Source organism: Thunnus thynnus, chromosome 24 (assembly GCF_963924715.1).
Source record: "Thunnus thynnus chromosome 24, fThuThy2.1, whole genome shotgun sequence".
NCBI classification, from domain to species: Eukaryota; Metazoa; Chordata; class Actinopteri; order Scombriformes; family Scombridae; genus Thunnus; species Thunnus thynnus.
Window position 1 is genome coordinate 728,671 of NC_089540.1, and position 27,300 is coordinate 755,970.

General features: G+C 37.9%; 1 protein-coding gene across 1 annotated transcript in view; it reads right to left on the reverse strand.

Annotated features, from left to right (window-relative positions):
• Nucleotides 1-1,312: 1,312 nt before the first annotated feature.
• mdka (midkine a) overlaps nt 1,313-27,300 on the reverse strand; it is a 32,377-nt gene continuing 6,389 nt past the window's right edge. Inside the window, exons 2-5 of the mRNA XM_067583395.1 lie at nt 15,320-15,399; nt 11,806-11,973; nt 8,689-8,850; nt 1,313-5,926 (exon numbers count right to left, since the gene is read on the reverse strand). Of these exons, the coding sequence (XP_067439496.1) occupies nt 5,898-5,926; nt 8,689-8,850; nt 11,806-11,973; nt 15,320-15,398 (438 nt within the window). The 5' untranslated portion in view covers nt 15,399 and the 3' untranslated portion in view covers nt 1,313-5,897. The remainder of the gene's footprint in view (nt 5,927-8,688; nt 8,851-11,805; nt 11,974-15,319; nt 15,400-27,300) is intronic.

Consider the following 27,300-nt stretch of genomic DNA (forward strand, 5'->3'; position numbering starts at 1 on the left):
GTCCACCGTAAACAAGGTGGTTGTGTTTTACAATTGACATGTGCAGCACACAATAAAATATAAGCTGATACATAATATACAACAAAACAAGTCTATTGCATGGAAAAGCACTGTCTGAGTTTTCCCCAGAAAGTGTTGCCTCTTTTTAGTTACTTTAGTTTGCTTGAATCTGAAGTCCTTGATGTAGGATCTACAACAAAAGATTTTTAAATCATTGACAAGGTCCTGCTCATTAGTAAATGAGATAAATTGTCCTTTGGGTTTCTATCCTGTAATAGTCTGTAAACCCTGCCAGGCTTTCTCTGCATCCCTCTTGAAGAGAGACTCTGTGTCATCCCTGCAGGCTGCCTTGCATTCCTTTATTTCAGTTTTGATCTTGTACTGTTCTCAGTTCTTCTTTACTTCCAACTGCCTTGAAGAGGCATTTTTTCTTCTTTATCTGTGCTTTACAGTAAGTTCTGTTGTCACCCATGGTTTATAATTTGGTTATACTCAAAATGTTTTTTAAGAATTATGTGCACAAAAGTGATTGTACCTATTTATCACTACAACAGCTGGGTGTCATGCATCAAAGGGATATGACCTACTTTTCTTTTCACACCTAAATTACATTTTTGAATTGAATTGTATCATATTTTACTCGAATATTTACATGAGACAACATTTGGCTTAATCACTGGCATATGCACCAATCACATAGGTGCTTTGGAGCTTAATTGTGAGTACATTTCTTGATGTTGCCCAGCAGTCCCCTTATAGATTTCAACCACTTGGTTTCATACAAAGTGCATCATCTTGCATCACTGTGTGAACCTGCTATTTGACCTAATTGGCTCTAGGGTAAGCACTGGAGCAATTTGTCTCATCAAATCAAAGCAATAGAAAAGAATTTATCAGTATAACACATCCTCAACATCCACAACCAGACCTTTTGAAAAGTGGATTACTTTATGATAAAACTAAAAAGGACAGAGAAAAAAGCTGTAAGGTACCAGTCTGTCAGTTAACATTGAGTCTCAGTAAAAAAAAACTACTTCTTCGTGATTTATTGTAAAAAAAAAAAAAAAAAAAAAAAAATCAAAAATAGAGCCAAGAAAAATGAACATAAACCTTTATATTAGGAGAAAAGATCAAAATGAAACATCTTTCATCACTGGAACACACTGAGTGAGTTGGCTGTTTACTTCCACAAATTTTAAAAAAGATAACTTCAAACAACAATACAAAGTTCAGCAGACTTCAGGATAAACTACATGTGTGGAACTTCAACCAAATGTGAATCAGTGGATGAAATGAAGACAGCAGAAATAAATCATTGCTGCAGGGAGCTGTTTATTTATTGATAAAGGCTTTCTTCTCCAACCTACATCAAAGGCAGAATGACACACTAGGTGTGTGTGTGTAAGAGAGACAGAGGGAGATTGACTGCATGTGTGCATGTGAATAAGACTGTGTGTATTATGTGTCTGTTTTACAGTGACAGCCAAATCAGGTCATTAAAATTAGATCAAAGTGACATGACACCATATCATCAAGATCACTACCGGCCAAACTTTAAATACAGACATCTCTCCTGTCAGACACAACAATCTGACAGGAGAGTCAAAAATCTGTCAGCTTCAAATGAAAAACAACAATAAAGCGACATAGCATACAATATAATTTTTGTGATGTTACAGAAAGTAACAAGCTAAAAGTCAAGAAAGGCACAGTATTTTGAAATTGGTTGTAATGGATACATGGAAGCATAGGCTTTGTTCTTATCCTTTAAGGGTAGGTTTGAATTTTGTATCCATCTTAAAGGTGCAGTGTGTAGGATTCATCATAGGATTCATCATCTAGCAGTGGGAATGCAGATTGCAACCAACTGGGGAACCTGAAGTGGCTGTGAAACTGGCAAAAAACGCAAAAGGCCCTCTCTAGAGCCAGTGTTTGGTTTGTGCGTTCTGGGCTACTGTAGAAACATGGTGGTGCAGCATGCAATATGGCGGGCATGTAGATGTAAAGGGCTCATTCTAAACTAACAAAAACACAACGATTCTTATTTTCAGGTGATTATACACTAACTAAAATGTACTGTATATTATATTCCATTTCTGCCAAGTCTGTTCTGCTAGATGCCACTAAATTCTACACACTGCAGCTTTAATACAATAATCACATGCTATAGGTACAATTTTTTTAGGTACAGTTTTTCTCCTGTTCATACTGGCTATAAGAGAGTATCTTTGTCCTTGAAGTCTATGCAAGTTTCTTTGTAGCATTGTGTTCACTGTTCAGCAAACTTATATGGAAGTATCAGCAAGAAAATACTGGATGTGGAACTAAAATGGAGGAATATTGGTACTTAGAGAACAGCTTTTAAACATCACCACCCGTCAGACTGCTGAAACTTTTTACTAACTTCAGCTGAACTCTAGAATGAATGTGCATTTTGGCTCCCATTTCTTCCAGTATTAGTTTTTATAAGAAGTGATCACTTCACTGCCAGCATGGACAGCAGTAACGATTATAGCAATGAAAAACTCTTTCAATATATGCCATGTGACAACTATAGTAGGATAGACTTCTGTTCTGGTAACATTTTACTTCAAGTCCCCATATTTAGCATCTCTAAGCAAACTTAATAATGATTCATAACAAACTATAATGTAGTTGTAAGCAGATATAAGTGTTACCGTATTTGTCAACAATTATAACTCATCATGTGGACATCCATAACTGTATGCTGCTATATAAACACATTGTGAAAGACAATATAATAAAATCAAAATACTTCATCAACATCCAGCCATCATATTATATATGTGTTCATTTAAACTGATATTGAACTTGATGGTATTATACTCTGAAGTGTGTATTTGACAATGAAAAAAAGAAAGACAAGTGATAGGCCACTATGGTTGAAAAAAAGTTCCATGAGGTCTACTGTTAACTATTTCCTTTTGTTTCCCAAGTAGTATTTTAATCACGCATGTGGCATTTAGGTGTTACAGCTAACACAAGTTTGAGGGGAAACTGAGGCGAGTCTTGTAGCCAGTATTCAGGTTATTGTAACAATGAATATACTAAACTTCAGCTTCACACAAATTTGTAATGTTTTTTGTGTGTTTATTTTCTTTCTCACTAACTATTTTTGTCAAATCATAATCTCAAATGAACCGAGCCTCTCCACAATAACGCCTGTTAACTGCAGAAGTACCGTCCCCCTTATAAATCACTGCTTTACAAGACCAAAAGGCCCAAATATGGAAAAATAACACAACCTCAAGTTTGAATATGGTTTGATCTTTATTATCATTAGCTATGTAACACATGACATCATGGTCAATACCACCATTGTACATGTGTTAAGTTCACTAATGTGCCATGTTTGCTATGAACACTCTACAGTGTGACACATGCCATGACATCTCATACTCTGAACATTTTAAAGTATCACTCTGCTATTCCTTGCAGTTTGGAGATTCATGCTAACTAAGGCCAAGAAGGTCATGGTACGCTTCTTCTGACTTATCTTTCACTTAATGAGACCTTGGTAATGATCCGTCTACACATGAATATTGGGAAGATCCAAACCAGAGGGTTAGCTTATTCTAATCAAACAATGTAGGAGTTATAGAATTTTGGAAGAAACATACTGTCAGTGACAACAGAGGTGATACAGACAGGGTAAAACATCCTTTAAAAAAGGTTTTCATTATCACTGTCTAAAATTGTACCTCAAGCCTCTGTGTACTGTATTGGGAGTCCATGACCTTAGAATTGGACTAAGCATTGGGCTTCAATGTTTAAAACGAGTTTGGAATGCATTTTCCACAGTGGCATTACTAGGTCCTGACAGAAAAACCTCTTGTAGTCTATTATGGATAAAACTAATTCAAACAACACTAAGGTCCAGATGTACTAAGAAAATGCTGTTGCGCACATGTGAGTTGCGGTTGTCTGAGTTTGCAGCTGCAGTCTGTGTATAATCAGCGTCTGATTTACTACGACAACAGCTCATTATGCAGTCAGCTCCTGGACTGTGCCCCCAGACACACAGTGAGAGTAAAAAAACTGACAGTCGCAAACTGCATGAAGTTAGTAATTCCAGAGGAATACATAAACCTCTGTTACCATGTCTCCTCCTTTTATTTGCTTGGCGATCTCTTGAATGCATATGCTATGAGAAGAGCGCACCTTGCAGACAATTACTAAATGACTTGCAGACTGCGAATCCAGGCTGCTGAGTCAGCTTGATAAATACAGCACATGTGTCAAACCCTTAGTACATCTAGCCCTAAGAGTCTACAGCCATGCTAGATGGGCTGTACTTGAGCTCAATACTCATATCCGCATGTTAAAATGCTCACAATGGTAATGCTAGCATGTTGATGTTTAGCAGGTGTAATATTTTAGCATGTTCACCTTGTTGGTTTAGCATGTTAGCATGCAAACATTTGTTCATTGGCACTAAACATAAATCACAGTACAGTAAGTGAGGCTGATGGGAATGTCGTGTGTTTTGCAGGTATTTGAAGTATTGAAAGTATCAGACAAAATCTAATTTTGAGCAGAGGATGGTGTGATATGAATAGTAAGGAAATCAGAGTTATTACATTGCATCTTCGGGAGAACATGAAGGTGTGAGTAAAATTTCACAGCAATCCATCCGATAGTTGTCAAGATATTTCAATAACAAACTAAAAAGAGGATCATCAATGCTGTTGACATGTATCCTTTAGTGACCTTGAAAATCTGCTATAAATTTCATGGAAATCCGCATTGGTGAGATATTTCAGTCTGAACCACTAATGTCAACCCCATGGTTGTGCTAGCGGACAAAGTAAGGGGTTCATTGAGGTCAGTAGGATTCATTCTCTGGGGAACATGAATATCTCTACTAAATTACATTATAATCTGTTCAGTAGTTGTCGAGATATTTCAGTCTGGATTAAAGTGATGGACAGACTGTCACACCGACCAACAGACTGACACTAACATCCCTAGAGCCATGCCACAAGCATGGCTTATAAAGAAAAGAGAATTGATGCATCTAAATTGGAAGAAAAAGGGGAAACTGCATAAAAAATACAAAGTGTATCCTAAAGCCCTTCAGCCAAGTTTGCTAGTGATGAGTGAAAGTTAGGGAGAGGCGTACAGGAAATATTTTTTCAGAATATTCAAAGTGAAAGAAATGTGTAACAGGGGACTTATGAAGTCCTAAGGCAGATTTATAAACTTTAAATTCCAAATGCACTTTGATCTACAAGCAACTATTGTGGTTAGAGTTGTTGAATATTATGAATTATTGGCTGCGGTCACTAAGCCAGAATTAGCAGAAACAATGGAGGATACAGCTTGTGTGTGAATGCCTCTCACACACATCCAAGATTAACAAAATGATTCAGACTCATAGCAGAGATGAACTGCGAACAGCTCCTGCAGCCATGGCGGAGTGGATACCCAGACGCATTCTCTGGTTGTGATGGGTCAGACATAGAGAATCCCTCACAGAAAACATTTTTCACAATATCCACAGTGCAAGAAATGTATACCATGGTCTAAAAGAAAATTTATGAAACGAATATTCCAAAAGCAATTTGATTTGTGTTGCTTGGTTACAATGTCACAGGTCACACTCACATTATCAGACCTATTCTAGAGTTTGTGGCAGTGCATATTTCTCCTTTTTGTTTAAAAATTTAGACAGATTCCAAGCTTTTGTCATGTTTGACGAAGCCTGGAGAAAGACTCAAAAATGTGTGTGTGGAAATCAAGCTGTGTTCTGTAAATTTTGTGGCCACTGTGCAATTCAGAGTTCAGCTGGTTCAGGCAATCGTTTTAATTCTATTTCTTCTTTGACTTTTAACACTCTTCTATGTCACCGGAGACTGCTCTCTTCAGCCTGTATTCTAGTTCCCTTTGCCTTTTCTCTTCTTTCCTGCAAAAACACACAAAACAAAATATTACTTACACCATTCATCCACAAAACACTGATTGGTATTTGAAAGAGAAAACAACAAGTATAATGATATATATAATAATATAATGGCTGAACCTAAAATAAAATAGCAGTTCAAATGGTCCTCAGGAGAAGCACAGGCAAAAAATGAAAAACAGAAGAATCTCTAAGCAAAAAATTAACAAGACTAATCTCCGTTTACAGGCCTATAAGCATGATTGTTTGTTACAACCTACTACACCAAAGTGTTGGATGTAGCAAACACTTTCGTTATTCTTTAAAAGTTTGTCCTCAGGTTGGTGGAAGAGTAACATTTTTGAGGTCATTTACATCAAATCTTCCCCCAGGAAGTCCGGTGCTCGCCGAACATCGTCGGAGAAACATTGATTTTTTAGGTGAAACAGCTTTAATTAGTATTTTTAACAATTTTAATCTGCGTGTACATTTGTTTTTGGAGAGGAGGAGACCTCTGTGGATATTCCGCTCCCAGTAGACACCCACCGAATGTCTGGATCTTAAGTTATAAGAGAAATAAACCAAACAAGTGTTAGCAGCAGCTCAGCTAACAGCTTGTGCCAGACGTCCAGTGCTCGCTGAACATCGTCGGAGAAACTGATTTTTTTTTTTAGGTGAAACTGCTTTATTCAGTGTTTTTACCTGTAATCACCCGGTCCGTATGCTTTGGAGAGGAGGAGACCTGTAAAAACATCCTGAACGATTAACACTGGAGTAATCCTATCCCGGTGAAGCTGGTTGTTTAACAATGAAGACAACAGCTCCCATGATCCCTTGCTACTTCACACCGTCATCATACTCCGTCTTTTGTTATTGTTTTGATTGAGAGACCCCTAGCAGCTGAAATTACATATTGTACATTTAACTAATCATTTAAGTTACATTTTTGTTGTGACAAACTCAGAATATGTATTTATTATTGCTTTACATGGACTTTAAATACTGGTGTCCTGTGTAGAAGATTAATTAATGACACTGAGCCAGTTGTGCGTAAAGTAAGCCGGATTTTCAACAGGTGAGTGTGATCCTCTACCATCAAGCTGTTCCAAGCAGGCAGAAACACAAGTAAACATAATCCTCTGAAAATATGGAGGGTGTTTCCATCTATATGTTTATTTATTTTTGTCATTTAAAAAAAAGTATAAGCTTGTACTTTCACTGTTCAAGCAGCAGCTCAGAGCCTATATCTGATTACAGGTCAAGTCAGTTATATTACAGTTTTTTACAACTGGTTACCAGCATGGTTCAATACTCAGTTCACATCTTCAAAACTCATCCCACAGTCAACACAGCAGCAACAATTATGAACCCAACTGTGACACATTTTCATTGTTTTCACACAAAAAACATTCAGCGACTACAGCCTTCAAATGAATACTGAATACTTTTCTCACTCAACTCACAACAAGCAACAAAACTGTGGATCTGCAGCACATTTGACATGTTTACATCCTCACTTCCAAACTCTTCGGTTTATGTTCAAAAACTAACATGTATTCATATAGACAGCCATCTGCCAAATCATAACCACACTGAAATACATCTATATTCACCCAAAAAACAGTATTCCTGTAGAATACATTGTAGTACATGCTATAGAGAACTACACATCTTACTCTGTTTACATAACATACACATTATGTACAACATCACCCATTAAAAAACAACATATACAGTACAGTACAGTAATAAAAAAAGTGATGTCACTTGATAGACTGCTATAAAAAGAACCTCATATGCCTGTTGTTAGTGTTTTTATCTCAGTATGTTCTGATTGACACATGAGTTGTTGTGTCTGTGATTGCTGGAAAGGTTTGCTTTTGTGTGTAAAATGAGCTGCTATGTCCAGCAGTGTGTTGGTAAAGTTGACTGTGTGAAGAGTTTTGCAGATGTGGACTCAGTATTGAACCACGCAAGTAACCAATTGTAAAAAACTGTAACCGGCTGGATCATGAATTGATTTAGAGAGTATTAGGCCACACACGGCCATACAGCAGCCTGACCCCTTCATGGGGCTCTCACTGCCTAAGACCAGTGAAAGGAGCACCAACTTAGACAATGAGAATCCAAAACAGACTCCAGCTCCCAGCAGGCTTAGCAAACACGCACCTAAGTGTGACATCCGGGTTGTTCAAACCCTCATCTCCCATTGGATGAGACCCACCAACAACCCACAAGGAGTCCAATGACGTCACTGAGGATATAGACTTGTGAGCTAAGCAGAAATCAGTGCTTTTTGTGTGGCTTGTGCCGCTTAAGGAAGCAGCAACACATATGTGCTGTGATTTTGTCAAGGCCTACTAACTCTCCTCGCTGGCTGAGCCTGAGATTTCTTTGTGTTCATTCTGAACATAATTCCCAGATCCGAAGAAAGACCGCTGTGCAACCCAGTGTTCTTTCCCATTCCTGCAGGAGAAAGACAAAGGATAACCTCTGTGTCCTGCTCATGAGTGAGTGAGTTGACTTGCTGTCTCCTCCACCTACTCGCTCCTAACTGAGTCCCAACAAGAGAATTGCTGGTAACAGATCTGTTCATGTTAGTTCAGTTCGTGTTAAGCTTTGCTGATTCACGTATGGTTTTACAAATTAGACATATGCATGACTCCTCACATGTTAAAACTTGTATTTTCTCTTATATCCTGCATGCCATGAGCTATTTGTTCATCACAGTTTGTTCTTCTCTGTTGAGATGGAGAAACATCCAGCTATGAACTTGTCAGTCTCACCTTTGTTTTTTGTCTTGGTTTTTCCGTGGCAGGGTTTGGAGACAGAAATAGTCTGTTGACACTCTGCATGAAACAGAACCCTCTTCAATGTCCCTGTTCTGGTCCGCAAGCCAGAGGTTGGATCACACTCTCCCCAATTGCCAAAGCGATACTTGCAGTCAGCTAGAAGAGAGAGAGAGAAAGTGTGAAATGTCATTTTATGTACTGGAAATGGCTCTAACTTTTTAAATTCCTATAAAATGTAATCCAATCACATGCTTTAGCCCTGGTTGGATGTTTGTTGAAACAGTGTTAAAGAAGTGTGACTATACTCTATTATTAGGTGCTATTACTAGTGCCATCCTGTGGACAAGATAATTGAATACATGCAATACAACTTTTACACATTCATGCATTAATTTTTTTTTTCAGCATGGTCCAGTGGGAGCATGTTAATGACTGTTAATGACTGTTGAAGCAATAAAAACAGACATATCACAACTTTAAAACAAGTATTCGGGGCTCAGCTTTGGTATGGTTTCATTCTTATTTGTCAAAGAGAAGTCAGTGTGTACTTTATAAAAATAACCCATCTAACTTTTCCACAGTTACATCTGGTGTACCTCAAGGTTGCATGTTTGGGCCTCCAGTACTCCTCTCCTCTGCTTGCCTTTTTGCAATTAAAATACACCTTTTAATACTTACTAGTTATTTTAGTTACTTAGTCTTAATAATTACACATTATTAACGCCATGAGATGCTTATTGTTTCACCAACAGACACCCACATGAGTTGTCTCTGAATGTTGATGGTTGTGTATAGTATAGTATAGTTTGAGAATGCTACAGGAGAGCCAAACAGAGAGAAAAAGATGCATTACAGCCAGCTTAGTGTGGACATGGTCTTGGTGTCATATGTGACCTGACATTGTTTGCTTTTTACTACTTCCATGCCATAGCCAGATCCATTAATTTCTCTCTTCATCAGATACTGACATTTCGATCCATACATTTCATTTCTCCCAGACTTGATTATTGTAATTTTCCTTTCTCTGACCTGCCCAAGTTATGAAAAGTCTCCATCCTTTCCAGAACACTACTGCTAGAATCCAAACCAGAACCACAGCATTTGGTTACCTCTCAGATCTCATTTCAACAAATACACTTTAATTCTTCCTGTGTTCTCTTCAATCAGGTTACTTTTTCATTCTCATAATTCAAAGCAAATTGTCCATTTTCAGATCATTTTCATGTCATGGCTGCTGTCTTTGAAACAGTTTTCCCAATCACATTAACACAACTCCCTCTTTGGAAACTACTGAGACTGTAAACTCCAAAGTCACCTGTGCTCTTTGTCCTCCAATGTAGAACTCTGTGCAATACAACATACCCTTATCATATTTTATTTTAATAATTTATCAGTTATACTGTGTGTTAGTATGTCTGTTTTTTTCATTGTCTTTTGTAATGGGTCTCATGCAAGAACATTTTCCTCTCTTACTTTTCTCTGTGAGGTTTGCTCGTACATGTTCCAAGTTGGATTCAACAAACTCTCTTAACTGCTCAAACTTGTTGTGAATCGTTTGTTTCAGCCTGATGAATGTCACCTGTTCATGAGGAGGTGCCTGTTTGTGAGATCTGCTCATTAGCATAATCAACGCCCCTAAAATGTCCATATCAGACTCCATGTTCTGCTCCATTTGTGGGCAAAAAATGTTACCAAAGTGTAAAAACAAGAATTTCACTGTGGAGCTTCAGGAAGTGTCAATAGTAGAGGACCAAAACAGTTAGAAGATGTTAACACAGCATGTCATCAGAGCAGCACTTAGTGTGACAGAAATAAAGAAGGAATGCCTGGGACATGAAGTTAGATGCCAAAAAATATCTTTCTAAAGCAATGTGCTCTGTGATTTGAGGCGATCATGTGACTGTTGCAGAGATATTAGAGAAGAATCTTATAGTTTACACGTGATGTTACACTGTCAGCTGCAACACAGCATGATACTGGACAAGGCCTGCAGAGAGACGCTGAGGCAGCTGTTTGAGTGAGAGAAGTTTCCTAGCAACTAAAATGTAAAACTTGCTGCACCAAAATATGCCAAAAATCTAAAAACCCTCTATAAACTGTCAGCCATGATGATGATAATATGTTGAACAGAATATTAATTTTGCATGAATGTTGTTTCAGAATCTTAACTTGACCACTTTGCTAAGACTTAGGCTACACTGATCCAGATTGTTCCATCTGATTGGAATAACTTACTGAGCTCAGAGAACTTCAAGATCAAGCTAATCTTGAGTAGGATAATAAGTTGTCCTGTGCTGTAGAAGTGATGTAAGACAAATGGCTTACATGGTTTTCCAGAAGGGCTTTATGAATGTACAGTAACAGTGCAGGTCTCCTCTAACTAAAAGAAGAGATGCAGAATGATGTGAGACCAATTATAAACCTCTGAGCGTGTTGGTTTAAAAATGGCAACAGCAATGTACATGGAGAGCTTCAGGCATCACACCAGAAACTGTGTTGTTATCATTCAGAAGTGAATCAGTTAGAATCTAATCACCTCTGACACAGTGTCAACAAACACTGTATCATCATAGCTTCACGAATGTATTTATGCAGGGCTGCTGCACCGGATTGCATCATATGTTATGGCTGCTTGTGCTGTTGTTTCTACTGCCTCTATGTCCTCATGCTATGGAGTCAGTGTCAACGGTTTGTACAGTGAAGGTTTTAGAAAATAAAGCAAAAGTTCACAATCAATGTACTATTTCCAGTCGTAGACTATTTTACACTGAAATGCGCACAATTTACCTTCACCTCCACACTGTATCCATCCATCAAATCTCTAACTTTATGGGCACTGGAGCACTACCATTATGTGAGTGTTTGCTCCCTTTTGGGGCCAAAAAGCAAATCGTCATAACGTAAATCATTCATAATGATTATATAAGTCTAATGATTATACAAGTCTTTAGGTTGAAGACTTTAGGTCTTCAACTGAAAAGACTTAGGTTAGGGTTAGGGTAAGTGTCCAGGAAATCAATGTAAGTCAATGTAATGAAATGATTGAGTGTGTGTGTGTGTGTGTGTGTGTGTGTGTGTGTGTGTGTGTGTGTGTGTGTGTGTGTGTGTTACCTCCAAAGTCTTTTTTCCAGTTGCATGGTACTTTACATTTCATCTTCCTGGTCTGCTGGTCACATGACCCCTCTCTAAACCCTGCCCCACATTCCCCGTTGCTAGGGACACAGTTTCCATAGCGCCAGTCAGTGCATTCTGACCTGGGCTGGGAGGGTTTGTTTTTCTCTGAGGATAGAAAAAAATGTATTAACTGGATATGACATGGACGGGCATGCATAGCGTTAATATTATTTTACTGTGTGATCCACACATTCAGTGACAGTGCTGCTAGTGGCCTGTGCCCCATTTCTGCCGGTCACTGCTGGTCACTGGGAACGGAGTGACCAAAGCAAATCTAAGCCATTAGGTGTTTCATGACTTCACCTGTTTTAACAGCCATTCAGCTTGTAGCGAAGTCAGCTGGTCAAGTCAGTTACAAATTGTCAGCTGGGCGAGTTTTGGATGGAGGAAAAAGAGGATCACCTCATCAATTTGTTTGAGGAACAGCCGTGTCTGTTTGACACAAACCTTAAAATTTACTCCAACAAAACCAACAAACAAACTGCCCTCTCCTGTCTCAAGTTCCTGGCATAAATTTGCAAGCCCCCTGGGTATTCCATTGAAGCACCAATGGATGGCTCCAAATTCTCAACCCTCTCATTTTTTAATGTTTTCGCCCATTTCATCAATTCAAGAGCTGCAACTGTAGCAAGTCACTCACTATCACTATCCTCATTCATAATTTAAGACACCACAGATGCTACTAGCCAGCAGTTAGAATGGAAGTACAGAGAGTCATTGCTATGGAAATGATACACCATCTCGTTGCACTGGTGTAAACTGGCAGGTTTCAGAGCGTTGCAGACTGGTGCATTGCAAGTAGTTGCAAGCTTCACCTCATGTCGCGAATCTTTGGCCTGAAGGCAATGGATGCATCAGCCTCCAATGTGCCCATGTCACATAAAATTTGAAATAATTGCTCTAGACAAAAACATACTTGATTCAGTTAATCTTCTGTATATTTTCATAGACAACAAGTATATTTGGAAATGAAAGCAAGAGCAGCGCACTGTTTTAAAGCAATAGTTTTGGTAAATATGCTTATTTGCTTTCTTGGAGTGAGTGGAGGGAGTGCATTGAGAAGACTGATATCAAGATTAGGTTTGTACATTGAGTACAAAACGTGAGCCAGGAGGAGGTTAGCCTTGCCTAGCAGAAGGAGTGGAATCAACTTCTTCTTTTCTTTATTTGTTACTGTTTGTTGATGAACAGTAGTTTATCCACTGATGCCAACTTTTTGTTTTTTTTTGCTAGATTTAGCAACTTTTCAGACTACCCTGGCAACTTTTTTTCTTTTCTTTTTTTTAAAGCACATAGCAACAAATTTAGCTATTTTTCAAATTTGGAACCTTTTAGCAACTTTTGAAAAGTGATTCAAAAGCTAAAATGCTCACATTTTCCCTCTAAATGACACAAAAATGATTTTATCTGTCACATACTCAGAAGTGCATGAAAGTGATGAGAAGTGACAGTTTCTCTGTCACACACTCAGAAGTGCATGAAAGTGATGAGAAGTGACAGTTTCTCTGTCACACACTCAGTCACGACACACGGTCTGTCTGCCTGGATGAAAAAGTACATAGAGGGCTTTTAATTTGAAACAACGGACACAGAAAGTGTCTACATGTTGCGACATCTGGCCGAGGCAAGTGTCTTTCTCCTATCTGTGTATTGACCAGTCTACTGCCTAAGTAAGCGGTGAAGTAAAAGATAAGTTATTGCTAATACATGGGCATGTTTGTGCTCTAGAACATAACTGCTGTCAAACAATCTGATTCACTGCCTTTCTCGCTACCACCGTTCCTTCTCCTCAGTCACTCTCTAGCTGCTTGACCGCAGCTGCTCTCTCTCTCTCTTTTTCTCTTGTCTTTTTTAAAATGAGTTGACAGCAAGGTCTTACTTTACTTATCAAATGAAGAGAAAAGTCCTCCCCTCATCCTAGTAACGTCTTTGTAAGTTTGTGAGTGCCCCCTTCACTCTCACTACCAGAGGGGGGAGACAAAAGTCCTGCACTCCAGCTTTAACTATAGCTAGCCAGCAGCTAAGCTAGCCAGCAGTTTAGCAAGTTATTGCTAGTTAGTTACAACCATGGAGGTATAATAAGAGTTGGAGTTGGCGCCGCCGCTCTGCCTTGCAGCCAATTTTTCACAATGGCCACTCGCGATATTGCAGCGAAAAATTCCCTGCGGCCCAGAAAGGATTTTCCACATAGACCACCATTGTAAAAGAGACACCGGTAAAACTGTTGACAGGACACCTCGAACTGCAAACAATGTCAATTATGACTCTTTCTATTATGAACTTTTGATCCATGGAAGTTTTATGTATGTAAAACTTTCCTCGAGCCGAGAAAAGCGATTTAAAAATCCGTGACATCATCACAATGTAAAGCCTATGGGCTGAGCAGGAACTCGCGGGCGGGGCCAGCGGGGGAAACACTACTGTGCATATTCAGTGTGCTGTACAACACGGAAGCAAACCCAGAAGCTAGAAACTTTTTTTGGCGTATGCACCAGCCGAGCAATTCCTATAGGACTGAATGGGTGCCATTTTTATTCCGGTATCCAGCTCTTATAATACATCCATGGTTATAACAGGTAACAGATTATTAAGCTATGGGTTTTTTTACATTTACATTAAGAGGTTTCAGATTTGGCGGCAAATCAGTAACAGAATCCACAAAAGCTGTAAAAGATGTAGCCTATGTAAGAGATGATTATGTTTTGATTTTTTTCTGCTGGTTAGCTTTAGTTAACATTTTATATATTCTCAATAAAGCTAAGCTGCTGATTGAGCAAAAATTGTTTAAGTAAATCATTTTAATCTAAATAACTGATGACTAGCAACAGTAGACATCGCCAGCCATCACAATGAGTCTATTTTGTGAGACTATTTATAAAGTTTGTGGGTGGTGGGCGGGGCTACTTGAATTAAATTTTACGTTTGCATACGAATTAAACAAACACGATGCAACATGTTAATGAGTCAGCTTTACAGGTGTTTGGCAGGTTTATTTTCCAGAACAGAAGTAAACCAACCCTGACGCTTTATAGCGGCTCTGTGAACAAAGTGACTTTAGCTGAGAGTTTATCTGGTAGTTAGAAATCCTACACTACATCACTCTCCTGCATTTTAGCATTACTTTTAGCTGTTGTTGACATGGGTCTCTAGTCTTCATATTTTAGTTGCAAACATGACATTTAAAAATTAAAAAAAAAAAATTGGTGCCAATATATAATAATAATAATAATAATAATAATAATAATAATAATAATAATAATAATAATAATAATAATAATAATAATAATAATGAATGCTCTACTGCTTAGGAATTGGTGACAATTAACGTCTGTGCAAAGAAGTTACAAGAGATTTGGGGTTCAACACTCGGCATTTGCAATTTTGCGCTCACAGGAACAACTGTAGAAAGAGAAAGCAAGCAAGACAGGGAGAGAGAAAGACAGAATCTTACCTTTCTTGTTTTTCCCTCCATCTACAGATTTAATGGCGATGAGAGTGACTAACAGCAGCAACAGCAACGCAGCCCTCATTCTGTAAAAACACACAGCAGTGGGGAAATCAACATTAAAACGCAACTTCACATGCATTATAAGTGGTAAACCATTAAGTGTTGACCCTCAATCCAAGGTTATTTCATGAGAAATCATTATCTGCTCCTCTCAACAGCACCATCACAGCTCAAAACAACCCAACAAGGGGCTCCTGAAAACTGGCTGTATTTACACGAGAAAAGAAGCACAGAAGAAATTCTAAATCTTAAGTGAAAATTGTTATGCTCCTGTCCGTTTTATACAGCTGTTGGTTATGTTGCAAGCTTAAATTGCAGGGGCAGATGTATTAAAAAGAGCCTAAAGTAATGATACTAAAATAAAGAATAACATTGATGGCCACTTATTAGCTGCGGACAAAACTGTGACCTTGTAACAGGATTATGTACTTTGTCTAAACCTTGCAGTCATATTTGATATACTGCAATGATTACAGAATACTGATTTTCTTCCTTTAGCTTTTTCTTTTCATTTTAATCTTATTGAGATCAGGCTGTGTTTCATTGAAAATAGCTGTATTTTATACTGCTGGACTTTATGAACTCATGTTTTTGGTATAATGTGCTATGTAATCTAATAAGAAAGTTCGTCTTAGGCTTTTTTACTGTTGGTTACACTTCCCTTTAGGTGAACCTGTCAGACTGTGTGAACCAAATTATCTACAGTTGGCCAAACCATAGCTGAGGAAAACACCTACTCCCCCAAGCCAAGAGTGGACCGCTGGACACTGCTGGCCCACATGTGACCAACTGCCTGCCAGCCTGCAGATTTGACAGTGTGTCCAGCACAGTTGGCTGTAGTTGGCTGTTGTTGCTGTTCATCTAGTTGATGAGTGATTTCACCTTCCCTCTCTTCTGCCACAAGTAAAAGACCACAGGCTGACAGCGCCAGCACAAAGCAAAGCAAAACTCCACACAGACAGTATTTCTCATTAGACATGTTTTCAATTTCTTCTTCATAGTGGCAAGAAAATGGTTGGCTTTGTTAGTGGTCCTTCTGCAATGTCTTTTGGAGAAGAGACCCACATCACATCAATTATATCCTCTCATAGAATGTACATGCGTGCATGTTGGCCACCAGCAGGGCCGTCAGCTGTCGTGTTTGTAGTGTGTTCATGTGCAACTACTAACAACATGAGATGTACAATGCGACCGCTGGTCATAGGATTTGAAGAATGAATGAATAATACAGCTAACATACAGTTCACCGGTGTTCAATGCATACTGTTAAGGTTCATTATTAATCTACTGTATTTCCAGGGTTAATACTTTTACTACTGTCATATTTTCTTCATTTTGGAGTTCTTCTCTCTGTTGTAAAAGTTGGAGTCACATTTAACTCCCTCTCAGAAGTTACAGGTGTTTCTCCACCCTCCTCTACTTATTAAGCACTCATTAATGCCCTGCATAATAGACAAGACATCAGCCATAAGCACAGCATGGACATGGTTAACAGTCATTAACAGTCATTTTCAAGTTTTAAGAAAGATTCAGCCGCTGCAGGTGCTGCCACCAAAGGTTACCAGTCAATAACAAACAGACATGAAGCTTAAAACCGTAGCTCACTCCTGTAGGATTCTGGTTTCACCTCTGTAAAACTTTAAGTCTCACTGCATACCATATTTCTAGAAATTATGCTTTATTTAGACATGAGATAAAAAGAGCAGAAGATAGATGCCAAACACGTTTCTCAATCCATAAAATTCTTTTATCTTCAAACTATCAATAGCTTTGCCTCACCAGCCAGCAGGATCAAACATCTACCCCCAAGCCCTCAGTGCTGAGGTGATATGATCATATTCTACATATTTAAAAAAAAAAAAAAAAAAAAAAAAGAGTGCTAAACTCATTTTTGAAACAATTCTGATAGATAAATTTATTAATACATTTTCACAAAGATATACTGTTGACTATGTTGCAATTGAAAAACGCATGAAAACAGTTTTATTAAATGGAGCCCGGGTGATGTCACAGAGATAAGACAAACAAAAGCATGTGCATAATTTAATAATTTGTGCTTTCTAATTACTAATTTCAGCTTTTGATTTGATATCATATTATATATTTTGCCTCCTTCTCTCTTGTAGAGGGCAGCAAATGCTTCTGACGCAATCAATCAGCTGGAACTTTGAAGAAGACGACAAAAACATTTATCAGGGTTTCCAATGTTTTTGGCATGAGACGCTTGCTTTCAGACTCTGTTTCTCACTCTCACGCTGCCCAAACAAACCTTACACAAAATTACGTCTGAACATCAGGATTTTTTCTACATTTCAGCTTTGAGATTGCTCCATAAAAACTGCAGAGAGTGTAAAGGCCACAATTAGCAGGACTTCAGTTGGAGGAAATAATGTGAGGTTTCAGAGAAACGTCAGTACTGATGTTCTGTTTGTTGCCCAACAACGCAGTCTCACATCAAAATGTATAATTGCTACATTGATCTACAGTGCAAAACATATTAGTTTTACAATAACCACTCTAAAATTGTGACATGACTACGTTTTTTCAGCTTCAAGCTTCAAATTCTGGATTTCAAATTCAATTCATTTCTCCACTCTAAACTCTACGCTTTTTTTTATTGAAATAATATAATCAAACAGTTACATAAAATAACACAAGTAACAGCTCAGACAACTACACAACACAAAGACAATGACTCAAACAACATGCAACTATGTGGTTTCAGTTTTCACAATTTTAGAGCTGTTATTGTGAAACGTACAAATATGTTTTTTCATTGTGGACCAACATAGCTATTATACATTTTGATGTGAGACTGGGTTGTGCCCACAGCTGTTTATATGTAGGGTACTGTTCTATGAGTTTATTAACTTTTTGGATTTACATTTAAATTTTGTCATTTGGCAGATGCTTTTATCCAAAGCAACTTACAAACAAGGCAAGACAATTTAGCATTAGAGGACAGTGAAAAAACTCAAAAGAGCTTTGGTACAAATTCTCAAGTAGCTGACCAGGTACAAGTGCAAAAAGAGCGCTGGACAGAACTTTTTTTTTGTTTTTTCATATATATGATTAATAAAGTAAGTAACAACTGGGAGTAAACACGTGCATAAAAAATACCATAAACAACAAGAAATTAGTGCAACAATCAACAAAGTACTAAAAGGTTAAAGGGCTCAAGTGTTGAGGTGTACATGAAGAGCTGAGTTTCAGGCAATTCTTAAAAGCACCAAGGGAGTCAGCAGACCGTGTAGAGCAGTGTAGCTCATTCCACCATTGCAGAACCATGAATGAGAAGAGTCTGAATCGTGATTTCATGATGTGTTTTCTATATTAAATGGCTGTAACCATCACATAGCAGCAGGAATGACCAGGGTCTCCAAATTAAAAACCGTGCATTGTGCATTCTTATGCACCTGGCACAGCAATTGGCACAGTAACTTCATTAATTATCCATAATCATTAATAATAAATAAATAGAAATGTCTTGACAAATTTGATGAAGCTCAGGTCTCATCCTGAGGATGGCTGCTTTATTCCAAACAATTTCACAGAATAAACTCAAAATCTCTGTGTTACAGCTTATATATCTGATGTGTAGAAAAGTACAGAATGTCAATTACCATTAGACACTCATTATTCCTGTCACCAGTCAGGTTTCCATTCGAATTTAGCACAAATTCATTCATCAATTCTTATTTTTGGAGATGCTTGTATTGTTACAGGTATTTCATAAACTCAAATTTGATGCTCCTTGTAATGTTTATGGACCAATCTGGAGCCGGAATGTGCGAAAAGCCTGATGTTCTGAAGTTTCATTGAGGAGTGGCTTTGTGGCCTCCTCTTATGTGGCATGAGATTATTTTGGGCAGCATGAGAGCTAGAGACAGATCCTGAAAGTGGGTGTCCCATGCTAAAAAGGTGTGGGAGTTGACAACCTTAATAAATGTATTTAATTGATTTCTGCCCTCTACATTAAGGAAGGAGGCAAAATATATAACATACACTAAGAACTATTTTTTTTCTAACTTGTCTTTTTTATTACCATGACATTCATAAAAGTCTGTAAAAATATAATAAAATTATACATTATAAAAAGTGAATGGAGTTCTCCATGATGAGAACTGAACAAACCATTTGTTGATTAAGGCCATGAGATGTGGCTGAAAGGCTCCAGAAAAAAAAGCATGTGAACCTGACAAGAATGTTAGTGCTGCTAATTCCAAGGTCAGAATGAACCTCCAAGCTCAAAATATATTTTATTAAATGCACTGTGAAAGTGAATGTGGTCATTTATATTTACAGTGTATATTTCTACTTGCTCAACACCTTCCTAATTTAAATATAATTCCAAACAACACATGTAAAATGTCAGTGTCAGCTTATAACAAACATTGTGCAGAGGTTTTCACAGTTTCTCTCTTAAGCCAGTAACACAGAGTGTAAGCAAAGCTGGTAGAGCATTTTGCAATGGATGTTTCACACGCCAACCAGGCTGCAATTATACACTGCTGCTCTAATAACCTGTCCAGGGACTGGAGTTGAAAAGCAGCGCAGATGCATCCCATGAGGAAACCACTCCAATCTTTTCCAGGATCAACTGTAGTAGCAAAATTATGTATGGCAATAAAACTGAAATCATTGTGAAGGCCTTGGTCACCCAGAGTCTTACTTATGTATAATCAGATGATGGAATGGTTGGGTTTTCTGAAACGATGCCACTTATGATATGATGAGACAAAACGAGAGAGTGTTTTTCTAAATGTGTTATTATTACTCATTTTTGTAAATGACAAGAAAACATATGAAATAATAATGTCCAGCCTGTCAGTTTCCTCAACCCTTGGCTTCTGTTACCATTACCTGAAACAACCCATTAAGGCTCAGAGTGAAGGTCAGAGGTCAACATCGTTTTGTCTAGTCAGTGTTGAGAAATGACCAGAGGCTTGTTTCAGGTTAGAGGTTAATAACCAACACATCCTCATAATTAAATGACCACATAGGTCGATTTTACCATGCACTCCAGAACGTCCTATGGGAACGTTTTCTAAAATGCTGCCTTCATCGGTGCTTTCCAAAACCGTTACAAATCACTGTTAAAAAATAATGATGTTTTATGGCGTGACAACACTGTGGTTAAGGTCTGGTTAGGTTTAGGCACAAAAAACATTTGGTTAGGGTTAGGGAAACATACATAGTTTGGATTAAAACGATCACTTGAAACGTGGCATGGGCTAAAGTTACTATTTTATAAGTTAGGTAACCTTCGTTGTCATGGCAACAGTAAACACCACAACAATCATAGTTACGTTTTTTTAAAAAACATTCCAACTTGCGGTTGGAAACTGGAAGTGAACAGCAGTCTCCTGTAGCTAAGTCCACTTTTTACCAACTATCTAGCCATCCACCCAACCCACCACCATCCAATTTTGTCACCTTATATTGAGATCTGAACTGTATCACTTCTCCGGGTCATAATTACTACAGCTGCTAGATGGTGTCTGTCACTCAAATATAACTATAGGTCATTTAGTCAGGATGCCTCCCATAATGAAAAACTGAAGATCAATTGAAATTCATGTCTTAGTGTGTCATTGACTGCCTGTTCCCGTACTTCCAGAACCATGTCTTCTAAGTCAACATATTTTCATGCACAAGACAAACTCATGTTTCCAAATATTTTGCCCAAACACAACGGTAAATATTGGTTCTTACAGATGCCAATAGCTAGCTGTAGTGGGATCTTATTGACAGCATAGACACAACTATTGTGCCATGAGTATAAATAACAACCAAAACATACCACTGTTATCACTAATAGCATTATCCGCAATCTGCAAGATGTAGCAGCACTGCTGACTGAGACCATTTCCACACTAAACCGGCTAGATGCATCCTCTTTTCTCCGTTTTGGCCCTCCATCCAGACTAACATGGCTTTTTTCTCCCCCCAAAACGGAGCTTTGTAGATATGGCCTCCAGAGTGTGTAAATGTAAATGTGAAAATGCCGGTTTGGCATTGTCGTGTATACAGGGAAAACAGAGCTTTGTAGAAACGCTGTCATATCGGTGAGAAAATAAATGGTAGCAGTAGCATGGCATTTCATTAGAAGTGAAAGAAGAAGAAACACAAATACAATAAGAACAATGGCGGACAGCTTCATGTGAGGGTTGCTCTCTTTCTTGTCTACTTTGACAGCTTGTTTAGGGTTAAACGTAGCTATCTACCACCTCTCTTTGCCAAAACTGTTGTAATCTGCTCGCAATAAACTAAATGTCAGGAAGCCATCACAGAAGCGGTATAATTTCTTCTTTGCTGGTTTTCTGTGGCTGACTTTCTCATTTGTCCTCCGCACATGCCCAATTATCTGTTTTGGCATTTTAATGTGAACAGAGGTATGTGGAGAAACAAGCTGAAACTCCTGCTGTGCTGTCATTCCCAGGGCATCAAATATTTATGCTTTGTCACGCTTTGTCATACCTCGGCCTTGGCGTCTGATATCGACACACAAGGTACCCTTTGGCATCTGTATGAGATGCGCTTGGCTTTTAACTTACTCCAATGTAAACCCATCCATGTCATTATTAGACACCACAAGACCAATGACATCTATATGAGGTGACATTTTCCTTCTTAGGAGGAGGCAAGTTGGGTGGATGGCTAGATGGTTTTTGTCCCTAAACCTAAACAAGTGGTTTTTGTGCCTAAACCTAACCAGACCGCACCAGCTCTGAGAATGTAATATTGCCGCAAATGGGTCCATGTTGAAAGCCTGATGTGTCTCATACAGACACCAATGGGTACCTTGAGCTTCGGTACCAGACGCAGAAGGGCATTGACAAAGCGTTGGTATTTGACGACTTGGGATGAGAACATGTAGCAAAGGGTGTATCCAGCTGTGTATTTTTTCTTGTTGGGCCTTGCTGCCTATAGTTGGCCAACTCGATGCAGTGTGTGCTAGGGAAGCATGCAACAGAATGCATACAGGTATGAAAAGAGCCTACGATGAGTTCAGTGCATCCTGATAAATTCAACTAGTAATATTGCATATCTAATTCCTTATGTTTACAGCTGAACTCCAATGTGTTTAGATGAAAAACAAAACAACAAATGTCACAGTCCTGTTATCCAACCAGAAACCCTATAATTTCTCAGGACCCATCAGATTTTGTCAGGCCGTTGGTTGTGTAAAGCGCTGGGCTAAAGTTGGATTATGATTTGTTATTTTCAGATAAGGATGCTTGATTGTTACATGGCAATAGGTGTGTTTCCATCTACCTTTTTTGTGCACGTTAGTAGAAATGCTGGAAATTTGAATAAAGTCAAAATAGTGCACCATCTTTATATGCCTTACTGCACTTGATAGGAGAATCAGCACCACCAACTGTTTACTTTGATGTGCTAAACTATTAATATTCACAAAAGAGCAGTAGAGGGAAACACATTAATTTTTAATCAATTTTCTGAAATTTGGTTAAAATTTGCACTACATTTAGATGACTAATGATGATAATAATGACTAATGACACACCATAGAAAGTAAGCATTCCCTGCACAAAGACACCATCGAGACAGAGACAAGCATAAGACAATAGATAACCAAAGACCAGACCCAAGATCTACAGCCCTGTCTTTGGGGCCTTCTGATAGCTAGCTTCACTGTATGTACAGTATGTATACATGTATCATCATGGAGTACTGTTCTTTGATGCCTCTTTTCACAGGGGTTGACATTTGAATGTGGAGTATGAAACCATAAGACAGAGCCTGCAAGCATTTTTTTTTTTCAGCCATCCGGCCTACATCAGTGTCACAAACATGCGGTATAGCTACCTTTAAAGTTGCACACCCACACATACACAGGTGATTCCTCTCAAGGTAATTAGCATCGCACCTGGTAAGGTAATCAAATACATGACAACAAGTAAGCGTCCAGTATTGAAACAAGAAAGAAGGCAGAAACTAATTCACCACAGGAAAATATTTCTTTAATCTAGGTATACACTGTAGACATGCAGTCATTAATGAGACAGTGAACATCAGGTTCAAAGAAAGAGCACTGGATTGTATTCCTCGTTCAAGCCATTAGGATGTTAAGTTTTAAGGGTATATATCCAAAAGCATTCTCTTTTCAATAAAGATTTTTCAATATCACCACCTTTATGACTGATTTCAATTTTTTCAACACCAATAGACTTTAGATCTTCAGTTTTGTGTCCAAAATTCATGAAATGTCTTGCCACCGGTGATGCAATATCTTTCCTTCTAATGCAACTATGATGTTCATTGAGTCTTGTTTTTAATATGCGTGAAGTTTTGCCAATGTGGTATGTATGCATTGGCAAAACAAAAGGTATATGACATTTTTTGTCTGCATGTTACCAATGACCTGATTTGATTTTGTTTTTTAGTTTATAAATCTGTGAAATGAACTGCGTGGACCATATTTTTGCATGATGTACAGGGTCTGCATGGAAAAGTACCTGTGATAAAGGGAGTTTTACTTCTGAATTCATCTGTTTTTACTAAATGACCCTCTAAGTTTGTACCTCTTTTGTAAATGATCAATGGAGGGTATTCAAAATCCAAAAAGAGTGAAAGTTGTTGTTCTGTTCCTGGCCATATCATAAAGACATTACCTATAAGTCTAACAAAGTATTTGTTAAACAAAGTATTTATTATGCTGCTTATGTATATCGTCATTGTAAATGAAATCATTCTCAAACTTGCCTTCACATGGTGCAAACAACTAGCTAAAGTAAAGGAAAATAAAGGATTCTGAGAAAATATAGATCTATCTATCGATAGATAGTTAGATAGATGTACAGCACGGGGTAAATGTTTGGCAAGTGGCCATTATAAAAGTCATTATAACTGCACTGAGGCAAATTTACTGTAAGGGCAAATGAATGTATAAGATGAACATGTACAAAATAGAAAACGAAAAGAGAGAAAGGCAAAAACATAACAGACAGTAGAAAACATGAGTGAGCAGGAGAGAAAGAGTAAACACAGTCTCATTCTAAGTGAAGTCAGTGACCAAGAAACACACTGTGACCACACTGCAGGGCATGTATGCTGTGTGTTTGTGCAAGATAACAAAAACCATACGAGTGTAGTAACCTATTAAGAGATAGTAGCTTGTGTCTCCCTTTTAGACGATTTCATTTGTGCTTGTTTGTTGTTTGTTTGAGATCCTGAACATTTTACATACTTGTTGTTAATATTACAATCATTTAGGGATAGGACAGTGGTACAGTACTAATGAGTTACTCAGTAACTTGTAACTACCCAACTATGTTACAATAATGCAATTGTTTTCAACAAGGAGCTTTATTAATAAATATCAATTTAGTTCATAAAACTCCAACATTTACTTAAAGGTGCAGTGTGTAGAATGTGGTGGCATCTAGTGGAACGGACTTGGCAGAAATTGAATATAATATTCATAAGTATGTTTTAATTAGTGTATAATCACCTGAAAATAAGAATCGTTGCGTTTTCGTTACCTTAGAATGAGCCCTTTATATCTACATAGGGAGTAGGTCCCCTTCCACAGAGGTCGCCATGTTGCACCGCCATGTTCCTACAGTAGCCCAGAACGGACAAACCAAACACTGGCTCTAGAGAGGATCTTACACATTTTTCACCATAGGTTCTCCTACACGCTTGGAAGGGGAGGGGGAGGGGAGGGCTATTCAGTTGGTTGCACTCTGCAACCTCACTGCTAGATGCCACTAAATCTTACACACTGATCCTTTACGAAGGAAGCATGATTATTTGCTGTAACATCATTTCCCTAACCTCAACCTGGTGTTTCAGTTGCCTAACCTTACTCATAATTTGTTATAACCCCAATCTTTCCTTTTTTTTCCACTTTAATCATACTGTAGTTTCCATGTGCAAATATTGTAGAAATAAATCATTTTAAAAACATTATTGAATATAATCTCAAGTTTTGCTGAATTGTTTCATATCAGTTGTGTTTGTGGTGTTGGACAGGAGGGTTTGTATCTGTGTGTTCAGTGGACAGACTGGTCCGGGACTTTTCTAACTATTCTGAGTCATAACAAGACTCAGAATAGACTCGGAAACAGCTACCCTGGCTGTGTTCAAAGGTAACAAAATGCAACCACCAATATCTCTAAAGCTCATTAATTAACATGTTATATTGCTTTCATTTAATCCGTTCAAAAATCAAGTGTAAAAATGACAATTTGCCGTTTTACGCAGGATTATGTGGCTGACTATTTTTTGTTCCAGGAGGGGGCTGAACCAGATAGTTATGGATTTTACATGTGGGTATGGAGGGTCTGGGATTGTTGGAGGACACTCTTGACAGTGATGAGCTGAGGAGCAGAAAGTCACATATAGTAGTGCTGCATAACTAATTGATTAAACACTGGAATGGTCATTGCTTTGCTTATGCTTGGTGTTTCCAAATAAAGTGGAGCAACTTTTTTTTTTATCATCTCGTATAATCATCCTGCCTTATATTGTCTTAGGGCATTTTCAGATTTGTGGTTGGTTTCAGTGGATGAGTTGGTAAACTTGACGCATTTTCCCCTTGGTTTGGTTTCTTTTCACACAGAGAAAAATCCAGGCAAATCAAGATCCATCACTACAGGCCACACTTGACCTTCATAGAGCTGCAGAGTTTGGTGATAATTCATAGTGATTTTGTTAGCGCGAGTTTGATTGATTCAGTTGATCCAGAGAAAGAAACTTATAGTCTCAATCAGCCTCTTACTATGAGTGGTGGGGTCCTACATGAGCACATTTCCTGCCCAGGCTCAGACTGTTTTGATTATTTCACGAGAGATTTCTGTACCACTGGTTTGAAGTGCGGGGGCTCAGATGGATATATATATATATATAAATATATATATATATATATAAATAAAGGTTTATGTTTATGTAACCAACACTGTTAATCAAAAAAGCACCCACATAGTCCTGATGAAAAGATAAACAGAGTTTTGAATATTAAGCTCTTAATAAGAATAAAATATTACTTTAAGATGTTTTTTTTCCCCAAACTTTGATTGTTGCTTATTTAGCCAGGAATATTTAATGTTTTAGAGAAATACTGCTTTTTTAGGGTCTTTAATCAATCAGACCCTTCAATCATCAATCATTTTGCATACAGCCCAAGCATAAAATAAGAGACTGATTTGAAAGATGAAGAACAGGATGTGAAATTTCTATGTATTAAGCTACTGTAGTGACTGTGGAAATGTGACATACTGCAGCTACCAGAAAAAAACGCTGGTCAACAGACAGAAAAACTAAACTCCCTCGAGTGACTTTCTTCTCTCTGCTCTGATTATCTCTGTCAGAGCCTAGAGGTCCATCTGCCATAAGACACAATCAGAAAAAACACAGCAAAATCAGCCTGAAACCACATTCTGACTTTCTTATGAACATGAAAGCAGACAAAAAAAAAAAGATTTTTTGAGGTCACGATGGTATTAGAAGTTATTTCCGGTGGAATGAGTGTCTGGGAGAAAGGAAATTTCTTCCCTTCTTCAGTGACCGTAGTGTTTCATTGTGATGGACATGGAGTCCTCCCCCATGACCAAAATTAAATTAGGATAAATCCTATGGCCATTTAAATGATTTTATTCTGTCATTTGAGAGTCAGTTACATTATATATTATTTATTATTATATTCAGATTTACTGTAACTGAGGACAATATATCAGATCCAAAGAAATAAGACTGTAAATTGAAATGTTGTCAAATAAAAATTATAATAGCTTTATAAGTCTGGTAGTTGTTAAAATTCTAGATTTTTATTAGTTACTGCAGCAGCTCATAACCATGAATGTAATATTGTCTCTCCTTAATTTATCAAAATGGTGCTGCAGTAGATGAATACTTTTAATACTTTGAAAAATTTCCACCCATCTGTCAATGTGCCT